We start from the raw sequence: 23,610 nt of genomic DNA, 5'->3' as shown, positions 1-23,610 counted from the left end.
CCACTGCACTGCCCAGGGGGAGGTCAGTGACCGACCACAAGCTGAAATAGGCAGAACAGGATATTTTGAGCTTCTTCCTCTGATTTAGCATCCATTTTTTCTTTGCTTTTGTTTAGTTTTTTTGTGTGGTATTCTGCGTAGTCTGGGTCATAATAGATCTTCTTTCTTTGTTCCCATGCCATTTAATCCAGAAGAGACTGTAGAGACTCTTGGCTGATACCAAGAGTTCCGTTAAAACCTGGTTTATACTTTTTGTAAAACAAATATAATTCAGTATTATTGAGATTTCTTTTTAAACTATACTTTTTGTTATTTTCTAATGTATGCCTATTTTGTTAATGTCTTACAGAGATGTGCTCCTGCCTCAATTCGCCTTATGGATAATGCACAATTTCAGTTTGGTAAGTCTACATCCCTACATATACGTTTAAAAGCTGGGTTTATCTTTTCACCTCACATTAATGTTTCAACAGAACACTGCAACGGATTACACCATCAGGCTAAAAGACTACTTTAAATCAATATAAATCAATATGTAATTATTTTAACTTTCAGAGTGCATCACTAATATGTAATTTTGAAATCAGAAGCCTTGTTGGGTACTGTATCTTAAAATAACAAGCAGGCTTTGCTGTATTTGTTCAACACAAGAAGAGCACTACTCCCTAACGTGTCATTTATGGACCTAAATGGTCAGCAGCAATAGAAGCATCTTCTAAAAAGATTAACTAGACTGTGTAGTCTTGTGCCATTGCTCTACTGGTTTTATGGCGGTTATGTAAATATTTATCTGGACTAGTAAGGGAAGTAGGGAATTGCCTATAAAGGATAAAAGAGTAATGTTTGGAATTTGACCTTTTATTTTAGGACCTACATTTTATTTTTGAAAAAACTGCTACTGGATACATTTAGCCCAATGTTTTATGCAAAATGTATGATAGTGTTTTCTTCAATGAGGCCTTCTCAATAATATCTAAATGCATTATTGGATATTTATTTGGTAGCACAGTTATGTACACGCTTGATACTCTCACAGTGTAAAAGGGCATGCATCATGGCATAACTGAACAAATCCAATAAACACCCATGCTTGCATTTAAATGTGTTCTACATATCGAGAACATGCTTTTAAATGCAATAACATCAGTTTCTTGTAGGTAAACCCCTCCTTATTACCGTGGCTAATCTCTTGCCAGCATTGTTGCTGCAGTATTGACCTACCAGAAATTACACCCCCTGTCTCCCCTGTATTTACACCGCTGTCTCAAAACACTGGCTTTAAGATTTAAGAAATGGCCCGTCTTGGTTCCAACCAGGCATGTTGTGCAGTACATTTGTTTTCTTGCATCATATTGATAAAATAAATATTTCGCATTAAATTTCCTTTTGTACAGTTTATTACGAATTGTTTAATAAATTAAACTTTAATTTCTTATACATTGGTACTTTATATAAATGTATAAATGCTCATTTATGTCAACTTTCCGGGGTTTTATCCAGACCCAGAATATTAGCTTGCGCATGACTTCTTATTGTTACTGAGTGTCCTGGCCAAGAATGCACTTAGCTGGAAAATGCTAATTGTTTACAGTTGTATTTCTGCTTTTGTTTATGTTTGTCCACAAAAAGTTGGAAAGCTCCTCTGCTAACTTGGTATATTAAAATGTTATGCTTGAGTAAAAAGAGCAATTTAGATGTAATAAAATAATCTATATGTCCTAATATATGTGTCCTAGCCTATGGCTTACCCTGTCAAACAGTGCTTTTTCTTTATACTTATTGAGCAGCTTCCATATTAATACCCCCCCCCCCCCCCCACATAAGACTAAATAAAAACAGGGAATCGTTTTACATGGATCACTACATGTTCTAATTTCCCCTTCTGTGGTTGCACTGACCTGCAAGCCCCTGGACTGTTCTGATTCTAGCCCACTTACTCTCTTTTTTTTTAAAGGACTTTGTATAGTCAACAACAATTCAATCTCCTTTCCAGCTCTCTATTGGCTTTTTCCCACTTCTTAACTTGTCCTTTGCTGCGGTTAGTCCTCTTAACACAATGATGGCCTAAACCACAGAAATGTAAAAGCCTACAAAATGTTCCAGACTCTACAAATTTCATGTTGTAGCTGTGTTTTACTTTTATGTCCAGTCGCTTTTTCAATTGCCTTTCACATAAGCAGACGTCCAGGCTCCTTATATAATTTATATCCTAGATCCCTGAAAAATAGGTAGAGCTCTGCTGGTAATTGGTAGTTCTACGGTGCCTATAAAAATTTCATCCCTTGGAAGTTTACTTTTTTTGTCAATGAACATGAAATCATGTTGGATTTAATTTTGTTTTTGATAGAGTCTTTCATGTCAAAGTGGTAGCAGATCTCTTTTGTCCCTTTAAAATTAAATCATTATGCGGCAATCAACTGGTTTCCATATTCACATAATTGGTTAAATGGAGATCACCTGTTTGTAGTCAAGGGGTGTCAAGTGCTTGGAGATTAAATGCATATGTATCTGAAACATTCAACTTCTTATAAGTCAGTATTGTGGTATAACCTACACCATGAAGACAAATGAACACTAAAGCATTTTAGTAAAAGGTGACTGAAAAGCACAAGTCAGGGGATGGATACAAGAACATTTCCAAGTCATTGAATATTCCTTGGAGTACAATTAAAGCAGTCATTAAGAAAACAATGGAGCACAACTGTAAATATGCTTAGAACAGCTTGTCCAACTAAAGTGAGTTTAGGTCTATGAAGAATACTAAAGGCCACCAAGACATCTGTGACAACTCTAAAGGTGTTACAAGCCTCAGATATTCGCAGATTTCAGTATCCAACTAGATACCTTTCCCCACAGACTTAAGGCTGCCATTCCTGCCAACTGTACTGATTTGAATGGGGGCTGTATTAGGCAATAAGTTACTTTACAAAAATCTGTTTTCACTTTTACATAAGTCTATACCTGTGAACAATGCCAAAAAAAACAACTTCACCATGATTCAAAGTTCTATGATAGTGTCGTCAAATTATTACATGTAGTGGGCCGATCAATTCTCATACAATCGTCATACAATTAAATCTATGCAGCCCTAAAGCAGACTGGGGGCCATAAAAATCCTTTGGAAGGCCACATCTGGCCCACAGCCTCCATTTGGACAACCCTGTTCTATTACAATAACAAACAAAAAATTCCAGTAGTGGGGGGTGTTTTGTAATATGCACTATATTTTAAAAACAAATAATTGTTTGCATCATGCTCTAAATAAATTGTTTTCTTTGGTGTCTGAAGCTTGTTATCATATCCTAACTTCTGTCCTTAATAAATGTTGCCTGGGAGACTTGTCCACCTGTCCAATCTTTTCACTTTTACCACTTTGCTTCTTTGTCACTGGTATTTCCTACCTTTCAGAATTTAATACAGGCTATTATTGTAAACATACAACTATGAACTATTATAATATGCAATATGTCTATCCTGGGAGGTCTGGTTACTGACTTTATAGAATTTCTATTTTGCAGTCTGATTCTGTGTTTAAATGCATTTCATTGTATTTATCTGTAGGGATGTGGGTATGAAACTCGATGTAGTACCGACTGTACTACAACATATATTACTCTGCTTCTTTTTGGCTCAGATTTATTTCTATATTATTCTGCTTAACAGAATTTTCAAATCCTTCGGTAATCACTATAGAGACAGTACATATAGACTATAGTGTGTTGCAAGAATTAGGAAGAATTTACATGCTGAAGACTAGTTAGGATGATATTTAGGGTGAATATGTATTTGGTCATAGCATCTGGAATATCTAGGACAGCAAACACCTGATTCATAATATTTTCCTATATCTGTACTAATTTCATGCATTTAGTGGGGCCCTGATGAAAAGGGTATCCATCAAGGAGGTGCTCTAGTCAATGGTTTCACCTTCCAGTGGCGCTAAAAACGTTTGACAACAACATTCCATTTTCACACACTCATTCTGCTTCTTTAGTGCATCCCACAGGCAATTTTTTTTATCTTTTATTGGGGGGGAAATTAGATCTTTTCATAATTTCCTTTTCCTGAATATGATTTAAAACCATAAACACCTATGGGCGTTTTGTGCCCATTACAATTACAATTAGGGTAGAAATATGAAAGAGATATGCCTGATTACTTTTAGTTGTTGTCTTAATTATGGTCAGGGGTGGTAACTTGATTCCTAATCAAAAATGTCCTTTTTAGCACATTTGATGATCATTTCACATCACACAAGATCTGCGTAACACGTTGAAATTGATGCAGCAAGTTCAGATTTTAAATAAATTCAGATGTTAGAAGCTGTATAAAGCAGTGGCAATCAGTTGTATACCCATTTCTTTTGAATTCAACATCTTTTTTACACCAGCATGTTATACGCAAATGTACATATTCATAAACTCATTATGCTTCATTAAAAAAAAAAAAAATTTTAATGGACATCAAATTCCAGATTTGTTTGAAGGCAACATCACATTCCAAAGACAAAGGTGTGAATATGAAGTTGTCTTTGCTGCAATAACTGCCTCTACTTTCCTGGAAGCTTTCCACAGATTTGTTTGAATTAGCTACGGTTTAGCCAAAGAGCATGAGTGAGGTTTGCTGACCAGGCCTTGCATCTCAGTCAGCATTCCATTTAATCCCAGTTTAGTTGGAATGAGGTGAGGGCTGTGCAGGATGGTCAGAGTCTTCTACTAGTAAACCAATTGTGTATTGGATTATTGTGCTGAAACAGGAAAGAGGTTCTTAGTAGCTGCAAAAAATAGGAAGACTTGTCCATAATATCATTGTATAAAACATTAAGGTTTCCTTTTGCTGGAACCATGGGCCCTAGCCCACTCCTTGAAGGACAGTCACATATTGTTTTTCCACTTGCCATTGAAATTACCCATTCATAAAGCTTTATCATGCCATATGTCAAACCAATAGTAGTTTTCTTCACTTTTTATAGTTTGCAGAAAACTACACCGACCCAGGGTACTTTTCATCGAGCACCATGGAGTGATCCTCTTCATTATTTTTCTTTGTTCATTGTCCTCTCGCCCTGGGTTCTGTGCAGATTATCTTTATTGCTGTAGATTTTCTCTTGATATTGCTATTGTAGTACTCTGAAACCTGCAAGTTTATTTTTACTTTTTGTTTTTGTTTACTTTTTTGTGTATGTAAAGCACCAGTTCTTTGTTGTAAAAAATAATATAGGTGCTAAATCACATTTACCATAAGCATAAGTTACTTTGATTTTCTAATTTGTTGGTCGGTTACAATTGGAGACATCCCTAGTGCAAGTGAACACTGATTGTAGATGAGCCCCTCTGTGTTCACATACCAAATTATGTTCTTCATAACTAAAGGACATTATCTTCCAAACATAAATATTAAGTTGTAAATGCCCATCTATTACATTTACCATCTTTCTATAACTCATAAGATATTTATTTATGGTAAAGAAAATATTGTTACAATGGCATCAATGCCTCCTTGGTTTTTAATGGGGAACTGGTGCTTAGCATGACTGTCCATAGTAAGATCAGCCATTTGCTGCCAGGTGAATAACACATTTCAGCTCAATTTTATGCATGTCTGTCAGCAAAGGCATGGACATGACATCTTCCTCTAGAGCAGCAAGCTTGGGTACTTCAGCTGCTACATGCCAAGCAGGGGTATGCTTGAAACCATGAATCTGAAACAGCTGGTACACCCACATTTGCCTTTCTCTGCCCTAAATGCTTCCTTCCTTCAGTTGTATAAATGCGCTGCAAAATATTTTTCTTGGTACTGTCATTGCAGCATTTTATTAATTTAAATTTAATTTATCGGTGCATGTATTTATTTATTTTGCAGGGCATGCTCTTAAACCTCAGGTGGCCTCAATTTTTACTTCATTTTTGGATGGGTTAAAAAAATTCTACATCACAAAGGTACAGTTTGTTTTTTCTAATTTTTTTTATTCTTGTTTTGGAACGTTCTGCTCCTTATCTTAATGACGTTTTTCAAACTCTCTAAACTCGTCATGTTTTAGCACGCTACAAAAGCATATGCTGTTCCCCCACCACCACGCATACTGTACTGCACATATCAAAAAGTTCACAGCGGCTGTAAAGTGAGAGTAGTTAGCTTTTTATTTTATTGCCTAAGTAAATCCAAATTGTTACATCGAAAATCCCAGCTTTAAAGCCACCTAAAATGCCATTTTTGTAACTAGTGGTTGAGCATTGATTTGAAAGTTCATGTGCAACAGCATCTATTATCCTGCTGAGTCAATAAAAAGTCTCATTACCTACAAAGAAACCAATTTCTACCAGTAGCAGTGTCGCTGCAAAAACTCTTCATAATAAATGAAAGCTTCGGCAGCCCCACAAATACTGATCATTAAGACTAATCTGAGAATCTGTGACGGATGGATTTTGGAAGCCCCTGTTCTGCTTTGATGTCTGATACCCTTATTTACTTATTTCACCAATCTGGTTTTAATATTGGCACTGTTTAATCAAACAAGCTTCCCCCCCAGTCCCCCTGTAAAAATCAGTAGAGGATGTGTATTCTTTCACTTTTCTGTATATCATTGTCAGCTTAGGGAATCAATCAAATAAAATAAATATAGTTTATGGGTTCTGTCCGTGTATGTTTTTAGAGCTGTATTTGAGAATATATTGACAAAAAGCACACAATTTGTAAACCCAAAATGGTTTTCCTTTTTATGTCTATAGAGGGGTTCATTCTTGATCAGAGGGGTTTTTTTTTAGCAACACAGGAACATTTTGTTCGGTTAAACAAGATTTCTCAGATAGCTAAAACATGCTGAATTTAAAAGTTTGTGTCCAGTAATTCCAGGAAGCATTCCTCCATACAAAATGTGCTAAGCTGTCTACAATTGCAGTACTGTTTTAGGTACAGACCGTGTATGGGGTTTAGAACTAGAATGAGAGACATTCTGTTAAAATCTTATCTCATAGAAAGAAAGTTCTTCAGACGAGGTGCATTATTCAGTGTATAATCTGTATTAGGCATGTGCTATCTTAAATAATAGGTAATATAAGGTTCAAAGTTTGCTGCTGGTGTAATCCTCTATAGCAACCAATCATCAGGGGACATTTTGCTGTTCACCTGTTTTAAAAGCAAACATCTTATTGGCCACTATTGGCAATTGCACCTGGGCAAACTTAGTGCCTCGTGTTATATAAAGAGTTCCAAAGCTATCCATATGTTCAATCAAGAATTCTAATATAAACTCCATTACTGCAAGCATAAGAACAGCATGAGTATATGCCACACACACCCACACAATATTTTGGTTATCTACGCGCATTAACTCCTGTTTGGAAATAGAAATTTTTGCACGCTACAGCACAATTTCCTTGGAATTCAATCAATACAGCCTGTTCTTAAAAAGTTTAATTTTTTTATGTGGAGACCTACTACTGTAGCCCTTAAGACAATGCTATTTTATAGCAGAGTCCATACATATTTAATGCACTATGCTATGGTAGATAGTACAACTTTCATATTAAATACATATAGCTGTACTGGTGACAATTTAGTAGGATTTATAGGACTGCAGATTGCTGTTGTTGCAAAGCCCTTTTAGTATCCATCTTCAACCATGTTTTATTTTACAGTTTAAAGGCTTTGATCCAAATCAGTTATGTGTTGCAACCCTGTTGTTCGAGGGTGACCGTGAAAAAGTCTTACAGCACGAGAAGCAAGTGTACGATATTGCTGCTAAATTTGGGTATGTGCTTCATGGAATCATAGTCGTTTTATGTCCTGCAACAAAAGCTATATGAGAGATGTGAGAGACTGAACATTCACGCCAATGTTTATTTTAAAGTATTTATAAAAGTGGTCCTGAGACCAAATTGTGTCTCAGTTGAATTATCTAGTACTTTCTCTCTCCAGGGTTCCCCTGGTCTGTAATTTTTTTGGTCTGCTTCCAGTTTGTCTGCCGTTGGGTCTTGGAGCCTGCTTTTGTAGGACTACGCATGCGTGGGTCTGGTTGCCTCTGGATTCTGGTGTCTGCCTGCCTGCCTGCAGATCTGTCTCTGTCTGTTTATCTGCCTGTGCATTCAGCTCTCCGTTTACCTGTAACACTGTCTGTACTCCTACTCTCATAAATCTGCTTGCTAGTGCATGTGCCAAGGTGTTTTCCACTCATTTTGCCTGTTAAGTCATCTAACACTTCACATGTTGGTCAGATTTCCCTTCTCTTTTTTTGCATATAAACATGTTTTATTGTGCCTTATACTTAACTGACCTAGTTGAATCAAAAAGTGAAGAGCTTCAACTATTGTCTATTATTAGTGCCCTAACAGCATTCAAAAAAACGTCACTTCTGAAAATGTAGCATCATTTCTAGAGAGCATTATGTTCTTCGCTATTAACATGTGTTTATAACACCCCACAACATTCTCAAGCAGTGTTGTCTGCATGTGTTTTTCCTGTTAGGGCTTTTTGGGCAGTTTTTAGGGCAGTTCTGTTGAACACAGTGGGTGAGCTTCACCTATGGGGCAAATTTTAAGAGCGACACTTGGGTTACTTCTCAGGATTCCTACTGTTTTGCACACAAATAATAAGGTACTCACTGTACTTGATAAACCCTTTTACCACTTTTGACCACTTTCCTGTATTGATGAACCCCAATAAGGATGACGCCTATGTAGGGATGTGAACAGCATCTCCCCAGTGGGTGAGCTTTATCCTATTAGGTCTTTTCAATAACATACACATTTTAGGAGCAAAACTTGGATACCTTCCCTGGATTTGTAGGCAGTTTATTAATATGTACTGGCTAAAGTTCATTTTAATTCAGTAAACCAAGGACCAAGATATGGCTAGGTTTAACATTTAAAAACATTGAGTAAAATAAATGTTTGAAAGCCTTATCAGGCTGACTTCTCTGCATTTTATCCAACTTGGGTTGATATAATGGGTTAAAAAAATCCTTTGTTTCCACAGCTGCCATACTATCCCGTACCACGGTTCCCATCCCATATTGCTAAACAGTGCAAAGCAGCATTGCCTTGCTGTATTATTAGGGAGCTGTATTTACATTCATTCAATTGGTGTTAAAGAGTCTGAAGGCATATGTCTGTCTCAGTGAGCAATAACAGTCTCTAACTGTGACCAGCAGTGTCCTGCTGTTTGTGTGCATCCACACCATCATTCTGCACTTTGTTGCCGTTTTGAATATTTATTATACACAGAGTCATTTGTCCTGTGTCAGATGTGGTGCTACAAGGGTGATTGCTCTCACTCTCCTGTCGCTCTGGCATATCTGTCTTAAGCGACACCCGTGCTTCATTAATCAACACTGTGGGATCAGAGGTAGAATCATTCATGGAAGACATTGCTTTTGGGCAAATGATTTCATTGGTCTAAGGTGGCCTTACTATCTGGTCCGACTGTGAGAGGATTTCTCCAGTATCATAAATATAGTTGCCTTTCCCAGTGGAGAGGAAACAGCTGAGGCTGCCGATGAACACTCTGCACAATGCTTAATGAAAATTAATTGGAGCTAGCAAAGCGTACTCACATCTCCTATTCCCTAGATCATAGGGGTTATTGGGAGCTGAAGTACACAAGATATTTCATAGCTTTGACTTTTCTTTCTTGAAATCTAATGTGCGTGTGTGTGTGTATAGGTATATTTTAATCATTAGTACCTTCACTTTTCCTCACTAAGAAGGGAAACAATAATCGGAATAACCTCTTGCTGTTTATTGCACACAGTAATAGTATGACAATACCAAGCCCAATCCAATCCTATGTTTTATCTCATTGAATGCTCATTGCAGTCTATGGGGAAATCTGGAGAGAAACTGATAACTATTTTAAGAACCTCCCCAGATTAAATCTGTCCAATTGTAGATTTAATTTGTGTTTTTCTCTACTGAATGCATCTGTTCTAGCTATTGATTTGAGCATAATTTACTCTAAATCAGATTTCACCTAGGCTTCGTTCTTTTTAAGGAACATGTGTACCGGGGTATAGTAATGCTTCTGAATCATTTGTGTAAAGCACCCATTTTTCAGTTTAGTCTCCCAAATATATTCCAGGAACTAAAGGATTTCAGATTTATAATCATATTGCAAGCATGAGTAAATGTCCAAAATATATAGAGCATTTATAACCAAACCCCTGTCACATATCTGGATTAAAGCTAATATTTCCTTGTAGAGGCACACAAGGCGGCAAGGTGGTGAAAGTTAATATTTAATATGGAGTTGTGCTTCCACGGTTTAGATACTGTGTGGCTTAGAAAAGGAAACTTTGTAATCATGAAGGTTTGATGAATGATCAATAGCCCACCCCCTGTCACTAATTGTTTTGTGCTGCTACAAAGGGACAGAAAACATTTCACTTCAGTAACAGGCTGAGTAATGATGGAGAATTCTCTCTCTGTCTGCTTTGATTGATTGTACTCCTGATCGATGTAAACCACAGCAGAAATGGCATTTGTTCATACGGCTTTTTTTTCACCCCCTCCATTTCACGGGTTTCCCAGTCAAAGTTTGAGCTTTCAGCCCTTATCTTACTATATCTGGATTACATTTTAAAGTTTTCATTGTGTGCGCTGATTTTATTATAAAGTCACGATGCATGAGACCTTAGATACTGAATTCCAACCATCCTTCAAGCACAGATATCCTGTGCATCATGAAACCATTTGGGTATTATTAGAGTAAAAGATTGCACCGCAGGTAGCCAATTATACACTGGATCAATCTTGAGCGGCCCATTGCAGAGTAATTAAAATAATTATCAGTTTGTCTTTCATTCTTCTTTGTTCTCATGATCGCTGTGCATACCTGCTCACGTACCCTGTATTTTCCAAGAACGTTGTGGCTGCAGCCATAACCTAAAAGAGTGGAAGCTTTGATACTATAATTAAGAGTTGATGTTTCTCTGTTTATTATAAATTTATAAATATCCAGAAGTATGGCTGCAACTCAGTTTTACTTGCCTGCTTATAAAGTATATCCGGCCTGCAGGCTTTTTCACTGAGAAACTCATCATTGGGTAGCATAGAAGATTAACGTAGTTGTAAATGTTTTCTCTGTATGACATATTAGGCATGTTATTGTAGAGCATTAGAGTTTAGTAATGTGTAGCTGGAGTTAGTAAAAGAAATTGGCAAATCATCTTTTATATGCTTGTAATTTGACTTTGTGTTTAATTGCAGGGAACATCTCAAAGTATAGGGGTTTTCAACAATAAATGCTTGTTTAAAGCTTAAAGCCTGTCGTACAGCTTTTCAGTTGGTGTTCATTATTTATTTTGTATATGTTTTTAATTAGTTGCCCCAGCTTTCATTTGGGGGTCACTGACCCTATCTAAAAACAAATGCTCTATAAGGCTACATGTTTATTGTTATTGCTACTTTTATTACTTGTCTTTCTATTTAGGCCCTATAATATTCCAGTTTCTTATTTAAATCCATGCATGGTTGCTAGGGTAATTTCGATCCTAACAACCAGATTACTAAAATTGCAAACTGGAGAGCTGCCGAATAAAAAGCTAAAAAATGCAAATTCTCAGCATATCAATTTCTACATTATACTTAAAGTTAACTCTCAAAGGTGAACAACCCTTTAAAATAAATGGAATGGGGCATGGGCAGTATTAGATTTCTGACATTAGCCTTAATGTTACTAATAGCTGTAGTTCATTATCAATTGGCACACTGGCCTATTAGGTACTAATTATACAAATAGATGGTGAAATTACACAATCTACTTTTGTTTATTAAATTGACCTCTGGATATGTTATGGTATTGTGTAGACATTCCCTTTTCCAGACTGATAATGGGAGCTGTGTTTTATGGCATGGTTTTCGTACTTATGTGATTCAAGTCCCATCCCTTGAGGTCAAATGTTGCCAAATAGCCCCCATAGCGCATAGGAAGGTTACAAAAATTAGAAAAAAATTAGAAAACTTTTCTGTTTTCCCATTTTAAACAGGAGCTCCAAGAATAACTGTAACATTAAGGGGGTTATTTACTAAAGGTGAATTTTATACCTTTGAGGTTTTTTTATACCTTGAATGAACTCAGAACTCAAATGGGTTCTAATTTAAGAAAAAAACTCAAATCAGGAATTAACCTGAAAACTCAAATGAATCGATAATTTAGAGTTGACTGAAAAATACACTCAAAAACTCAAATTTTTCTTGTTAAATACAGCCTGGCCTGTAATAAATCTGCCCCTAAGAGCCTGATTAATTATCGTTCAATTGTGATTGGCCATATCAATGTCAGAAAATGCAACCAAGTTTTTTGGCATTGATTTATTTATTTTTCCCCCCCAGTTGGGTTTTTATTAACATGTCAAATTCAAACCTTTTCCCTAACAATAAAGACTTGTGTTCAGTATTATGTTTAGAAGTAGGTGAAAGAGTAGTTTCATGTGGTATGACACCTATATAACACTACCATGCCGAATGACTTAAATAAAATAAACATCACTTGTAGGCATCTGCATCTTGCATAACAGCACAATTGTTTGTGCAAGCATTTGATAAATGAAGGGAGCAAACTATATGCATTGGAAAAAACTCTGTGGTATGGTTAGAATTTGTATTTATTATATTTGGATCCCAACAATTCAGGAATGGTCACTAGAGCTCTGCATAAATAAGCAGTAGTGGAAAGAATTCTATACTTGATTTGGGTTGAAAATAGAAAATGGTCATCAATGATTTTGTTTAATTTTTACCCTTTCTACCTCCTCTTCCTACTGGCAGTGATTCTGGTCTGTAACCTATTGATAGGAACCCAAAATCCACTCTCCATGACACCTTTTAATAAAGAGAAATGTGCTGATTTAATTGGCAATAGTAGTTATAATTAAGAAGCCTTTTCGAATATTTGATGTTTGAAACACTTACCCCTGCCTGGGTTACTTTCCATGGTGAATGGAATCACCGCAGCCCTCGCTAGCACCAACAGATTTTTGGTCTTGTGCTTGTCTGTTTTGCCCATTTAAACGAAGAATGTGTGCACTTTTGTCCATAGGCACCAGCAGTAACCCCATAAATGCATATTAAACATGTTGTAATTAGAAAGATGGTAAGTATTCAAATTTAATATACAGAACAGACGTTATATAAAGTTTGAATTCCAGCGTCAGAGAAGGGTGAGAGTCCACTTAATAAATGTCATATACAGTATGGCCTGTAATTCACTTTTTTTTACGCTATCATATTACTCTGGCCATTAAAGAGCTTCATATCGTTTATCTATTTAGTCCGATGCAACATTATCACATTTTTATGCTTTATTCCCCTCACCTCCCTTTGCTGTAATATAGAAATACGAGTGCCCCTTCTGTGTAGTGCTTGGTCTAAGCTTCATTTTAGAGTGAATTTTCTCCTACTTTATGGTGCTGTAAAATGCAACAACGTATTTGGAAAGATATAAATAAAGATCTAAATTTAAAGAGGCAACATAATTTTCAAGCTGCAGCGTAGATGGGAAAACTATCAGGAATAAAATATCTTATATTTTCAGTATTTATCCTACACAGGCAGGGATTTCTGTTTTATAAAGTTGATATAGTTCCCAAGTGAACTATCGATGAAGCTTTTAAAGGATGGCAGACCCCTGTGTGCGTGCTGTGGAACATCACAAAATTCTTTTAATTAGGGCAGTTTATATGAGGGCTGATCTGCGGGGAACTCGCACTACTTTTAGAAAAGTTGTGAACTTTCCATGAATGGCGGCAAGCTGAGAAGAAGCTGCGATTGGCAAGGTGTATAAGTGTTCCCATCATAGGCACCATTTAGATTGAACAGTAAGGATCCTTGCTGTGCGCTAATGGTCAGCCTTAGCTATCAGTGTGAGTTTGTAAGTGCAGTTAAGTTCTCTGGCACAGTGTTAGCACATTTCTGTTGTAGACTTGCTTTTCTCGTTCTTGTCTGTAAACAATATCCCAGGTGAATTTCTAAATTTGTGTCCAGATATTAATGGAACACTTGGAAGCCTATAAAGGAACAGTTAAACTTTAACTGCAACCCACATTTTTTTGTTTGTTTCCAAAGCTCATTTGTTGAATAAATTTGGGTCCCTTAAAAAATGCTGAAGAAATACAGGTATAAGGGCAGACAACCAGAGTGTCCTTGAGTGTCCTTAACCTAATTTCATCTGTGCTATTCCTATTAACATTTAGTGTGTGGTTAGGATTGTGCTATTCTTATTAACAGTTGATTGGCTTTCATTACAAATATGGGTTAGTGCCATTCTAAGGATAGTTGGCAAAGGCCACTGCAGGTATAGAAAGCTTGGGACCTAGGATTATCTGGGGCCTTTCCATAAACACCATGCTTTAATTCTTCTTAAAATCTTCCAAACATTAAAACAAAAATCATTAGGGTTTTTTTGACATCAACAAAGATTTATGCTAGCTTCAAGTATAAAGTACTGTCTTGCTGTCACAGAGACAAAGCTTATTAATAAAAAAAAATGAATTATTGTTTATTTAGAAATGTCCGTATAGGAAAAGGCATTGATGTATCTTGGAGATTTCTGGATGAAAGTTGCCAAACTGGCACATTCTAAAATGTTCTTAGATATTTGTATAGTATTCTTTTGTGTGTGCTGCACACACACTTGAAGGATTATTCCTGCTAATGTTATGGAGACCTGCTAATGTTTGGAGACCTAACCAGCCACTTCTGGCAGACCACCAGGCCCAGATTTAAGAGTAAGCTTAGGGTGGCAGATTTACACCACTACTAAGTTAGTAGCCACACTGTCTACACTGACTAGGTTCCCAGTGCGGGTCAGGGAGTGGGATGTTTGAGAGCTGGCAGCCAGCAAGGTGGTGCCCCCAACAGAAATCATCCCCTGCTCACCACCCCAGTTACGACTTGTTTTACCATTGGGCTGCTAAGCCATGTCTTCAGCGATCATCTTCTAAAACTACAGGAAAGCAATGGAAGGAGATATGGGAAATTCCAGAACTCAGGACACCAAGCCAAGGCTTCGAGTGCAAATAGGTGTTTATGTATTAATCTTGAAAATTCGGTCAGTTTGATACACTAAGGTGTAAGTTATGTTACCCATAGTATCCAATCAGTGATTAGATTTCAACACTCGCCTAAAAGTTAGCAACCAGTCAGATTTTTTTTTGTTTTCTATGGGCAACATCACTGGTGATGTTTGTCTCCAATGTAATAAATATGCCCCTTAGTAAATGAGTTTCTCACTGTCATAAGGGGGCATTGTGAGAGGTCCATCTTGAATTGTCTTCATGTGTTATGTCAATAAAAGCATTTTAGAAATGTAGATATTCATGTTAACACATATATTAGATGTGCATAGATTAACGGTGCACATGGGGGGGCAGGAAGAAGGACATACAAGCAGCATATAGCCCGTCATGCTATTGAGTGAGCCACACCAATGTTGGGCATTGCAGGGATAAAAATATCAATTTAAAGATAACCAAGCAATATTCTTTCATATTAAAGCCTTATCACTTTGGTTTGATGCCTGTATAAGATCTTTGCAATTCCAAAAATGTTTTATTAGAGCTGGAACATAAGGAATGTCAGAAGAAGAATTAGCAATTCAGATTTACAACTTGTTATTGAACTTGTGTGATGTTGCAGAATTGTTTGAATAGAACTGTACCTTTATTATTTGTCACTGATGGGTTTTTGTGCTGTGATTGTGGGTTTTGTATAGCAGCACAATGGCTGCAGTGTGTTAATGATTCCTATAAATCCGAAGTTAATCATTGACTGTCTTTACAATTGCAGCGGCCTGGCAGCAGGAGAAGATAATGGACAAAGAGGCTACATGCTGACATTTGTCATTGCTTACCTTCGGGTAGGTCACTCTTATTTTCATCCCCTCTTTGTCTTGTCATCAGTGCAAGTATTGACATGCTCTGACCACAAAAGCTTTTGAACAGAGGCCCTGAACATTTGTCGGACAGATTTGCCTTTCAGTTTAGACAGATGCCATCACCTTTCTCGTTCTCATCAAATCCACATCAAGTCTTACAGTGGAAATAGTATAGGAAAAGTGATTGAATGAATAGACACAGTGATCCTTCGGGGGCATAAACGTCATCTCATGCATAAAACAGGTCCCATTATATCATTAGAAGCTTACAGTCCCACCAGGCCTCCTCTGAATTGTTAAGATCTGATCAGAAAAAAATATTAAACCCAGTTTAAAATTTGTGGTTCACCAAAATCATCTTTGTCTGGCATCTTTGCTTCAGGTCCACAGAAATTATTATTCTTCATTAATATAGTACTAACATATTCCAAAGCGCTTTACAGAGATGATTACTCACATCACTACCTGCCCCAGTGTAGCTTACAATATGTGTAGCTTGCAATATAAAGACCCTTTTGTATTTACATATACTTTGGTCAATTTATCAGGACCCACTAACACATAAGCACTATTAGGACACCTTCCAGATAGACTTGAGCTCTTATCCAGCTGAAGAAGGTATTATTATTACTATAATACCTTTAATACTACTGCTGACGTAATAGCAGAACTCGCATATAATGTGATCTTTCACCCTGTGTATTGCTGTTAATTTTATGTATTTGTACGTATATAGGACCTTGGCATGGACTACTATCTAATAGGGGAATCCTTTGAGACCTCAGTTCCATGGGATAGGTAAGAACCAGAATGAATCAATTAATAACAAGGGCAGCAGAAAGTGAATAAAATATTGCATACTTTATTAATATTTGGTTACGCATGAGAATGTTATTAAACCTGCACACCTTTTTGCTTTCCAAGAAAAGCTTTGTGATAGCTCAGTGTCCTTGGCAGTAGACCACAATAGCCTAATGATGTCTTTAAAAAAATGGAATTTTATTCCTAGACACATTAAGTTGCCCCCAGTCAGGTATTGACTGGAAAGTAAATTGTTCTGTACCCATACATGGTTTTGAAGGTTGCAGTTTGTGAGCAATGATAAATACAAGCCCAAGGACAGATTACACTTTGTGCACACCCTGTGTTCGCCACTGTTTCAGCCCCTTATGCCCTTTGGCAAGTGGCATTTTAATGAAAAGGTATAATCACGGTGGTGCCTAAACTTTAGGCCCCTTGTGATTATTATTATTATACGCTGAGCTGGTATTCTGGTTTGCTGAAAACTGTACCAGCCAATGGTACTATTGTACGAGTGCCACACCACCATCATCTTAAATCATTTTTCTGGATCTCCTCTCTGTTCTGGTCCAGACTGGAGTAAAAGCCAAACCTAATAGCAAAAAGTAGGCTTTTCAATCAACTAAGTATATGCAGTGAGACTGGGGTGGCAGAGATGTACGAAGAAGCAGACAAAGATCACTGTGTGGTGCTCCTAATGAAGTACCCTGGGGTAGTGCAGTTTTCAGCACATGGCAACATTTGGCATACCCCCCAGTGATTATATTTTTCTACTTTAATCTGCCTGAAAAACCCTGTTCAACCTTTTCTGTAGTTGTTTGCACTATATAAAAGTACACACCCTCGCAACTGAGCACCCTGACTGTTCACTCATTTCAAATTAAGACAAGCTGAGTAACTCTTACAGCAAGGACAGTTAAGGCAAAACTATTTTTTGTGTACACCATAGCAGAAACATAACTCTCTTCCTCATGTTAACTTAATCCATGCCTCAGTGTCGGCATCATACTGACCGAAGGAGTAAGACAAAGTAAACTATTTTGTTCTAGATTAATTGTCTTTACATAGAGGAGGACCCATTCTGTCTGGGAAAACACTGCAATCTCCTGGAAAATCTTAAAGTACTTTTTTGTTTGTGGGAAAAAATCTCCAAGTGTTTTAAACAGTATGCATATTTTACTTCTTGTGTAAATGCCACAAACTTGGGAAAGAGTATTGAAGAAGTTTCTTGGGCTTAAAGTGATGCATGTTCCAAAGAGTACATTGCTACATTTTTTTTTGTGCTGTTATATGGAGAAAGTTTGCTTCTATCCTACCGTATGATGTTCTCTTGTGCTCCTTGCTGGGTCTGTATTAAAGCTACAATGTGGAGTTTATAGGTGGTGTCTTTTTCTTGCATCCTGGGTTGGATGAGACATGTGGCTTTACAGGCAAAAGCCGTGGAACTGCTAACTGTGCAGGCCATAAATAACCACTACACTTACATTTTTATGTATATAAAGGATTCATTATCCAAAAAACAGTTATCCAGAAAGCGCCGCAAGGCCATCTCCCATAGACTCCATTTTATCCAAATAATCCAAAATTTTAAAAATGATTTCTCATTTCTCTGTAATAATAAAATACCTTATACTTGATCTAAACAAAAATATAATTAGGGTTGCCATCTGTTTGGGTCTCAACTTTCTGTTCGGTTTTCAGTCTTGTGAAACATGAACAATAATTTGCCCATTTAAGTATTAAGATACTTATGGCTTAGTTTTTATCAAGTACAGTTAACTTCTTATTATTACAGAAATTAAAAAAAGCAAATCATAGTTACATAGGTTTGGGCTTAAATCAGCCAGAATATAGATAGAGATAGGGTTGCCACCCCTGTGGTTTTGAACTGGACGTCTCCATTTTTCAAAGGGCTGTCTGTTCAAAACTTTCTGTTTAAAACATTCAGAAAAGGCATTTGCATCTAAGTGATAGATAATCCTGCCCCAGCGTCATTACTCCACTGACATGATAGTGCCTTCCTCTGATGTCAACATGCCCACCCCAAAATCACTGCCCCACCTCCTTTGTTTGGATTTAGCCACTGGCAAAGGTGGCAACCCTAGATGTAATTAATGCTTATTGGAAGCAAAACCAGCTTATTGGGCTTATTTAATGTCTAAATTAATTTCTAGTAGACTTAAGGTATGAAAATCCAAATTACAGAAAGATCCATTTTCTGGAAAACCCCAGGTCCCGAGCATTCTGGATAACAAGTCCCATACCTGTACAATATAATACCTATAATGGTACAGATATGGGATCAGTTATCCAGAATCGGATATCCAGAAATCTCAGAATTACGGAAAGCCTGTCTCTCATATACTCCATTTTATCCAAATAATCCAAACTTCTAAAAATGATATCCTTTTTCTCTTTAATAATAAAACAGTACCTTGTACTTGATCCAAACTAAGATATAATTAATCCTTATTGGAAGCAACCCCAGTCTATTGGCTTTATTTAATGTTTGAATTAAGGTATGAAGATCCAAATTTCAGAAAGATCCATTATCTAAAAAACCCCAGGTCCGGAGCATTCTGGGTAACATGTCCCATACCCGTATAGATTAACAGTTGCTCTCTGTATAGACTATGATTAAGCTTATTGATGATTAGTAGCAACCCCATTGAGGAAATTCCACATGATGCTTATACTGATTATTAATAAATTCTCATGCAGAATTGTGAATATCATATCATATATGCTATATATTTTGAGTCAGCCTAGCAGCCCAGAGCATGTGCTGTGAATCAGCAAAGTCACCAGGCTTGACTGTTACTGGGTATCTATGAGGCCAAACCCATACACTCCCTCCACGCAAATCTTGGTTTGGTGCAGGAAATATTGAGAAATACGGGGTGCTGACTGCTATGTTGCATAGATATTGGCATGTGTTATGTTACGCTTTCTTCTATTGGTTATAAAAATGTGCTTCTGAAAGGGTAAGTGTCCTAAGATTGCTAATATAAAATAACCAGTGCACTTATCCAAAACAGACAGTTTTGTGAAGCAATTTTTTTAACAGCTTAGGAACCCATAATCTAAATAAACATATTTTATTAATAAATAGCTTTAAAAAATAAATAAATATACAAATAAAAACATTACTATAGTACTGGGTACTGAAGGTTCACTGGGCAAATCCCACATGCTAGTATGTTAAAACGAAATATGCTTAGTTGTAATTAATGTTCTATAGCAGTGATCCCCAACCAGTAGCTCATGAGCAACATGTTGCTCTCCAACCCCTTGGATGTTGCTCTCTGTGGCCTCAAAGCAGGTGCTTATTTTTGAATTCCAGGCTTGGTGGCAAGTTTTAATTGCATAAAAACTAAGTATACTGCCAAGTTAAGCCTCCTGTAGGCTGCCAGTACACATAGGGGCTACTAAATAGCCAATCACAGCCCATATTTGGCACCACGAGGGACCTTTTCATGCTTGTGTTGCTCCCCAACTCTTTTTACATTTGAATGTGGCTCACAGGTAAAAAAGGTTGGGGACCGCTGTTCTATAGGAATTTATGTCATTATATTTTTCTTGGGCACAGGTAACATCCATACTAAATATTGCTAATGCTGTTGGCTAATGACTTGATCTGTTTGCAATGCATTTCTGCTTGTAGGGTTCTGGATCTGTGCCGCAACGTTAAAGAGAGAATTGTTCGAGAGTGCAAAGAAAGAGGCGTTCAGTTTCCTCCCCTTTCAACGTGCAGGTGTGTCCCTCCTGACCTAAATTCAAACATTGTCAACTTATTTTTGTAATCGTATTTTTTTAATCATTGTGTTTTTTCTCTCTCATTCAGCAGCCGCTGTGAGCCGCTAGGGTTGTAATTTTAAGCCAATGGAACACCAGGGCATGTTGTCCACTGGTCCATAAACACCAGTGTAGAAAAGCCGATCTTCTACCTGCCTTCTCCTTAATGTGTGTGTGCTAATGAGCATGGTATAGACCTGTCAGTGGATTTTAAAAGGGAAAAATCCATGCCTGTCGGAACACACACATTTGGGGAGAAGCAGGCAGCGGATTGGAGTTTTTCCCCATTGCTGAAAACAACCCCTGTGCCATTGGCCTCAATTGTATAATAGCATATTGCAACAGGTTCTCTCTGCTAGAAAGAACACAGCAGTACATGATATGTCATCTGGTATTTCATTTACCAGGTATTCCCCATCCAGCCAAGAATAACTGGATTGATTTGCCCATTTAACCTCCATAAAATCCTTTGCATTGATTGGCATTGAATGAACAGAATGAGATTTTACATTTAGGTTTCCTATAGAAATAGAAAAAAATTTAAAATGAAATAACTCACTTTAAAGACCGTAATATAAATAAACCATTTCTTTGTAGCTGTTAATTCCTACATCCATTTCTTTATCGGATTCAAATTAGAAAGAAATCTTTTTTTTAAAAAAAAATCAGGAAGTTTTATAGTTTTTTTTTTTTTCCGCATTTTACACCAGCGATGTAATTCTTTTATGTTTCAGTGACATGTTATCTTTCCTAGATTGACTTAGATTAAATTGTTTGCCATTTAGCCGTTAAACTGCCTCGAAAGTTGTAAACAGCTTTGTAGACTTTATTTAGAACGCGCAGGAAAAAAATGATTGAAGGATACAATAAAAAAGACAGAGAACAGATCGCTTAAAAGATTTGACATCTGAAGAAATGCCTGTAAAACGTTCTTGGTGGTGCATTGCAAATGTGTCAGTATTATCTTTCTCTGCAGCGTGCTTAATTGCAGGGCATATATCTTTGTGCCGCCATGTTTACAAAAACAAGGCCTAAACTGTAAACCAAATACTTTCGCAGGAGAAATGTCAAACAACTACTTCTTTTTCTCTCTCTCTCTCTCCCCTGCATCAAATGTTTATGGTCAGTCGTAGCTGATTATTTTTTGCCGTACTGTCTTTGTGAATGGGTGTAAATCAAATTACTCCTGTGCAATGATGCACTAAATGTAAACATGGTAGCCGTGCAAGGCGCCCACATTCGGGTAGAGAGACTGTCTTCAGCCTTGGATGGTACCAAAAGCAGAGGGGATTTGTAAATCAGGTGATGATTAGTGTGCTATGCAATTAACTTGAATTCTTACATCTCTGGCACCCAGTAACAGACCTATCATGGGAAAAGAAGCTGTGTAATTTAGTTTAATAACATTTTATAGTGTATGTATGGCTTTATTTATAAGTGCTGTAAGGAAATGCAAGACTACAATCTTACAATACATACAAATACTCACTGGGAGAACAAGTAACATAATAAATACAATAAATATGTATAAATACACAGAGCTTAAGTTCCATATGCTAAGAGTGAGTAGGAAGGAGGTCCCTGCCCTTTAGAGCTTACAGTCTAAGTGGGTGGATAACATACAGGCACAAATTGGAGGGCAAATGTGCACAATGTTAAGGCATTGTCCCTTATGTGCCAGAACTAGACTAATGTTCTAGAACTCCAAATGGTAGGCACAATTGTTTTACACTATTTTAAATACAAGTATGGGACCTGTTATCCACAATGCGCATAACTTGTGATTTTCTGGATGAAAGGGATTTTCATAACTCAAAGGAGAACTAAACCGCCCCAGTTTCAAAAGCCCTATCCACTACCTTCCATAGTGCCCCTTCCTACTTCCTCCCGGCATACATTAGTGAAAAATGTGTCCCTAATTGCGAATCTCACGTATACGCGCAGAATAGCACAGCAGAGCTCAAGTTTTGCACATACGACTGTAGCATCCTTATAAATTTAAGTTAATGATAAATATTCAAAATAATTTACTTTACATCTAAGGGGAATCCCACACAGAAGCTTTTTTCCTAATGAATGAAAATGTAATGGTAGTCATCTTTCCAAAATATATTCATTTAAAATTTCTAATAATTTTACAGTTCTTTGTAAGTTTAGTTCTCCAGTGCTCAAACTGGATATTATAGAATTAGAGAGGACCAAGGGAAGGATAACTAAACTAGTATAAAGGCATTGAAAGCCTCCGTTAAGAAGAAGATTGGCCATGTTGGGGGTTTTTATGATGTAGAAGTGGCACTTAAAGGAGAACTAAACCCTAAAAATAAATATGGCTAAAAATGCCATATTTCATATAAAGCGCTCCTGCCACTTCTAGCGCAAGAGAGCACAATTGTGGATCAGCGTCGCAGGAGCTGCCTCAGGCAGTGTAAGGGTACCTGGTGGACTAATGGGGCAGCGGGGACACCCGCCACGCTTATTCCGGGGATGACCTCCGCTGCCTTCTTGCTGCCACTTCTGGTTCTGCCCGAGTTTGCACTTGGCTTGGCTATTTGCAGCTTTATTAGTGCGCTGTGTGATGTCATCATGGTTGGCTCACAATATTCAAATATTCAAAGGCGCAAATGTCCTTTTTACAATTGCACAACATAATGGTCTATTCCTATAGTTTCCTGGTGCGTTTCTTTGCCATTCTTTTGCCTGTACTAACCACTGCCTATATTTTGACTATTCTCCGGATCCCGATTCTGTTACACATTACTGTTTGGTTTGACCTTGGCCTGTGACCTTGACTACTCTTCTGCTATCTGATTCAGTACTGCATAGCCTGTCTGGTATTGACATTGCCTGTTCCACGCCTACTCTGTCTGCTCTCCCATCCTTTCTACACACATTTGGTTCCCTAGCCTGCTCCGAACTCTCTTCTTGGTCCTCTAACATTAAGTCCTGGTGGCATCTGAGTAGTGGTGGCCTCCTCCCAAAACCAAAGACAGCTGCTATAGGCAAAGGAGTGAGCCGTGACCATATCATTGAAGTAAGTTCTTACTATAGGATACCTTACTTTACAGGCAGTTCCTGACCCAGAATCAGCACTAGCTGTACTAAGCACCTGTCCAAATCCTTGCTCCCTGATGCAAATGACGTGTGGGG

At 37.3% G+C, this 23,610-nt stretch overlaps 1 protein-coding gene across 1 annotated transcript in view; it reads left to right on the top strand.

Moving 5' to 3' along the window:
- The window catches only part of agps.L (alkylglycerone phosphate synthase L homeolog), a 118,570-nt gene that overhangs the window by 75,262 nt on the left and 19,698 nt on the right, over positions 1 to 23,610 (top strand). Inside the window, 6 exon segments of the mRNA NM_001093104.1 lie at positions 350 to 401; positions 5,863 to 5,939; positions 7,638 to 7,750; positions 15,780 to 15,849; positions 16,604 to 16,665; positions 20,333 to 20,422. Coding sequence (NP_001086573.1) covers positions 350 to 401; positions 5,863 to 5,939; positions 7,638 to 7,750; positions 15,780 to 15,849; positions 16,604 to 16,665; positions 20,333 to 20,422 — 464 coding nt within the window.

The sequence above is a fragment of the Xenopus laevis genome, chromosome 9_10L (assembly GCF_017654675.1).
Source record: "Xenopus laevis strain J_2021 chromosome 9_10L, Xenopus_laevis_v10.1, whole genome shotgun sequence".
In the NCBI taxonomy this organism is placed as follows: Eukaryota; Metazoa; Chordata; class Amphibia; order Anura; family Pipidae; genus Xenopus; species Xenopus laevis.
This window is presented reverse-complemented; position numbering and strand designations above follow the sequence as displayed.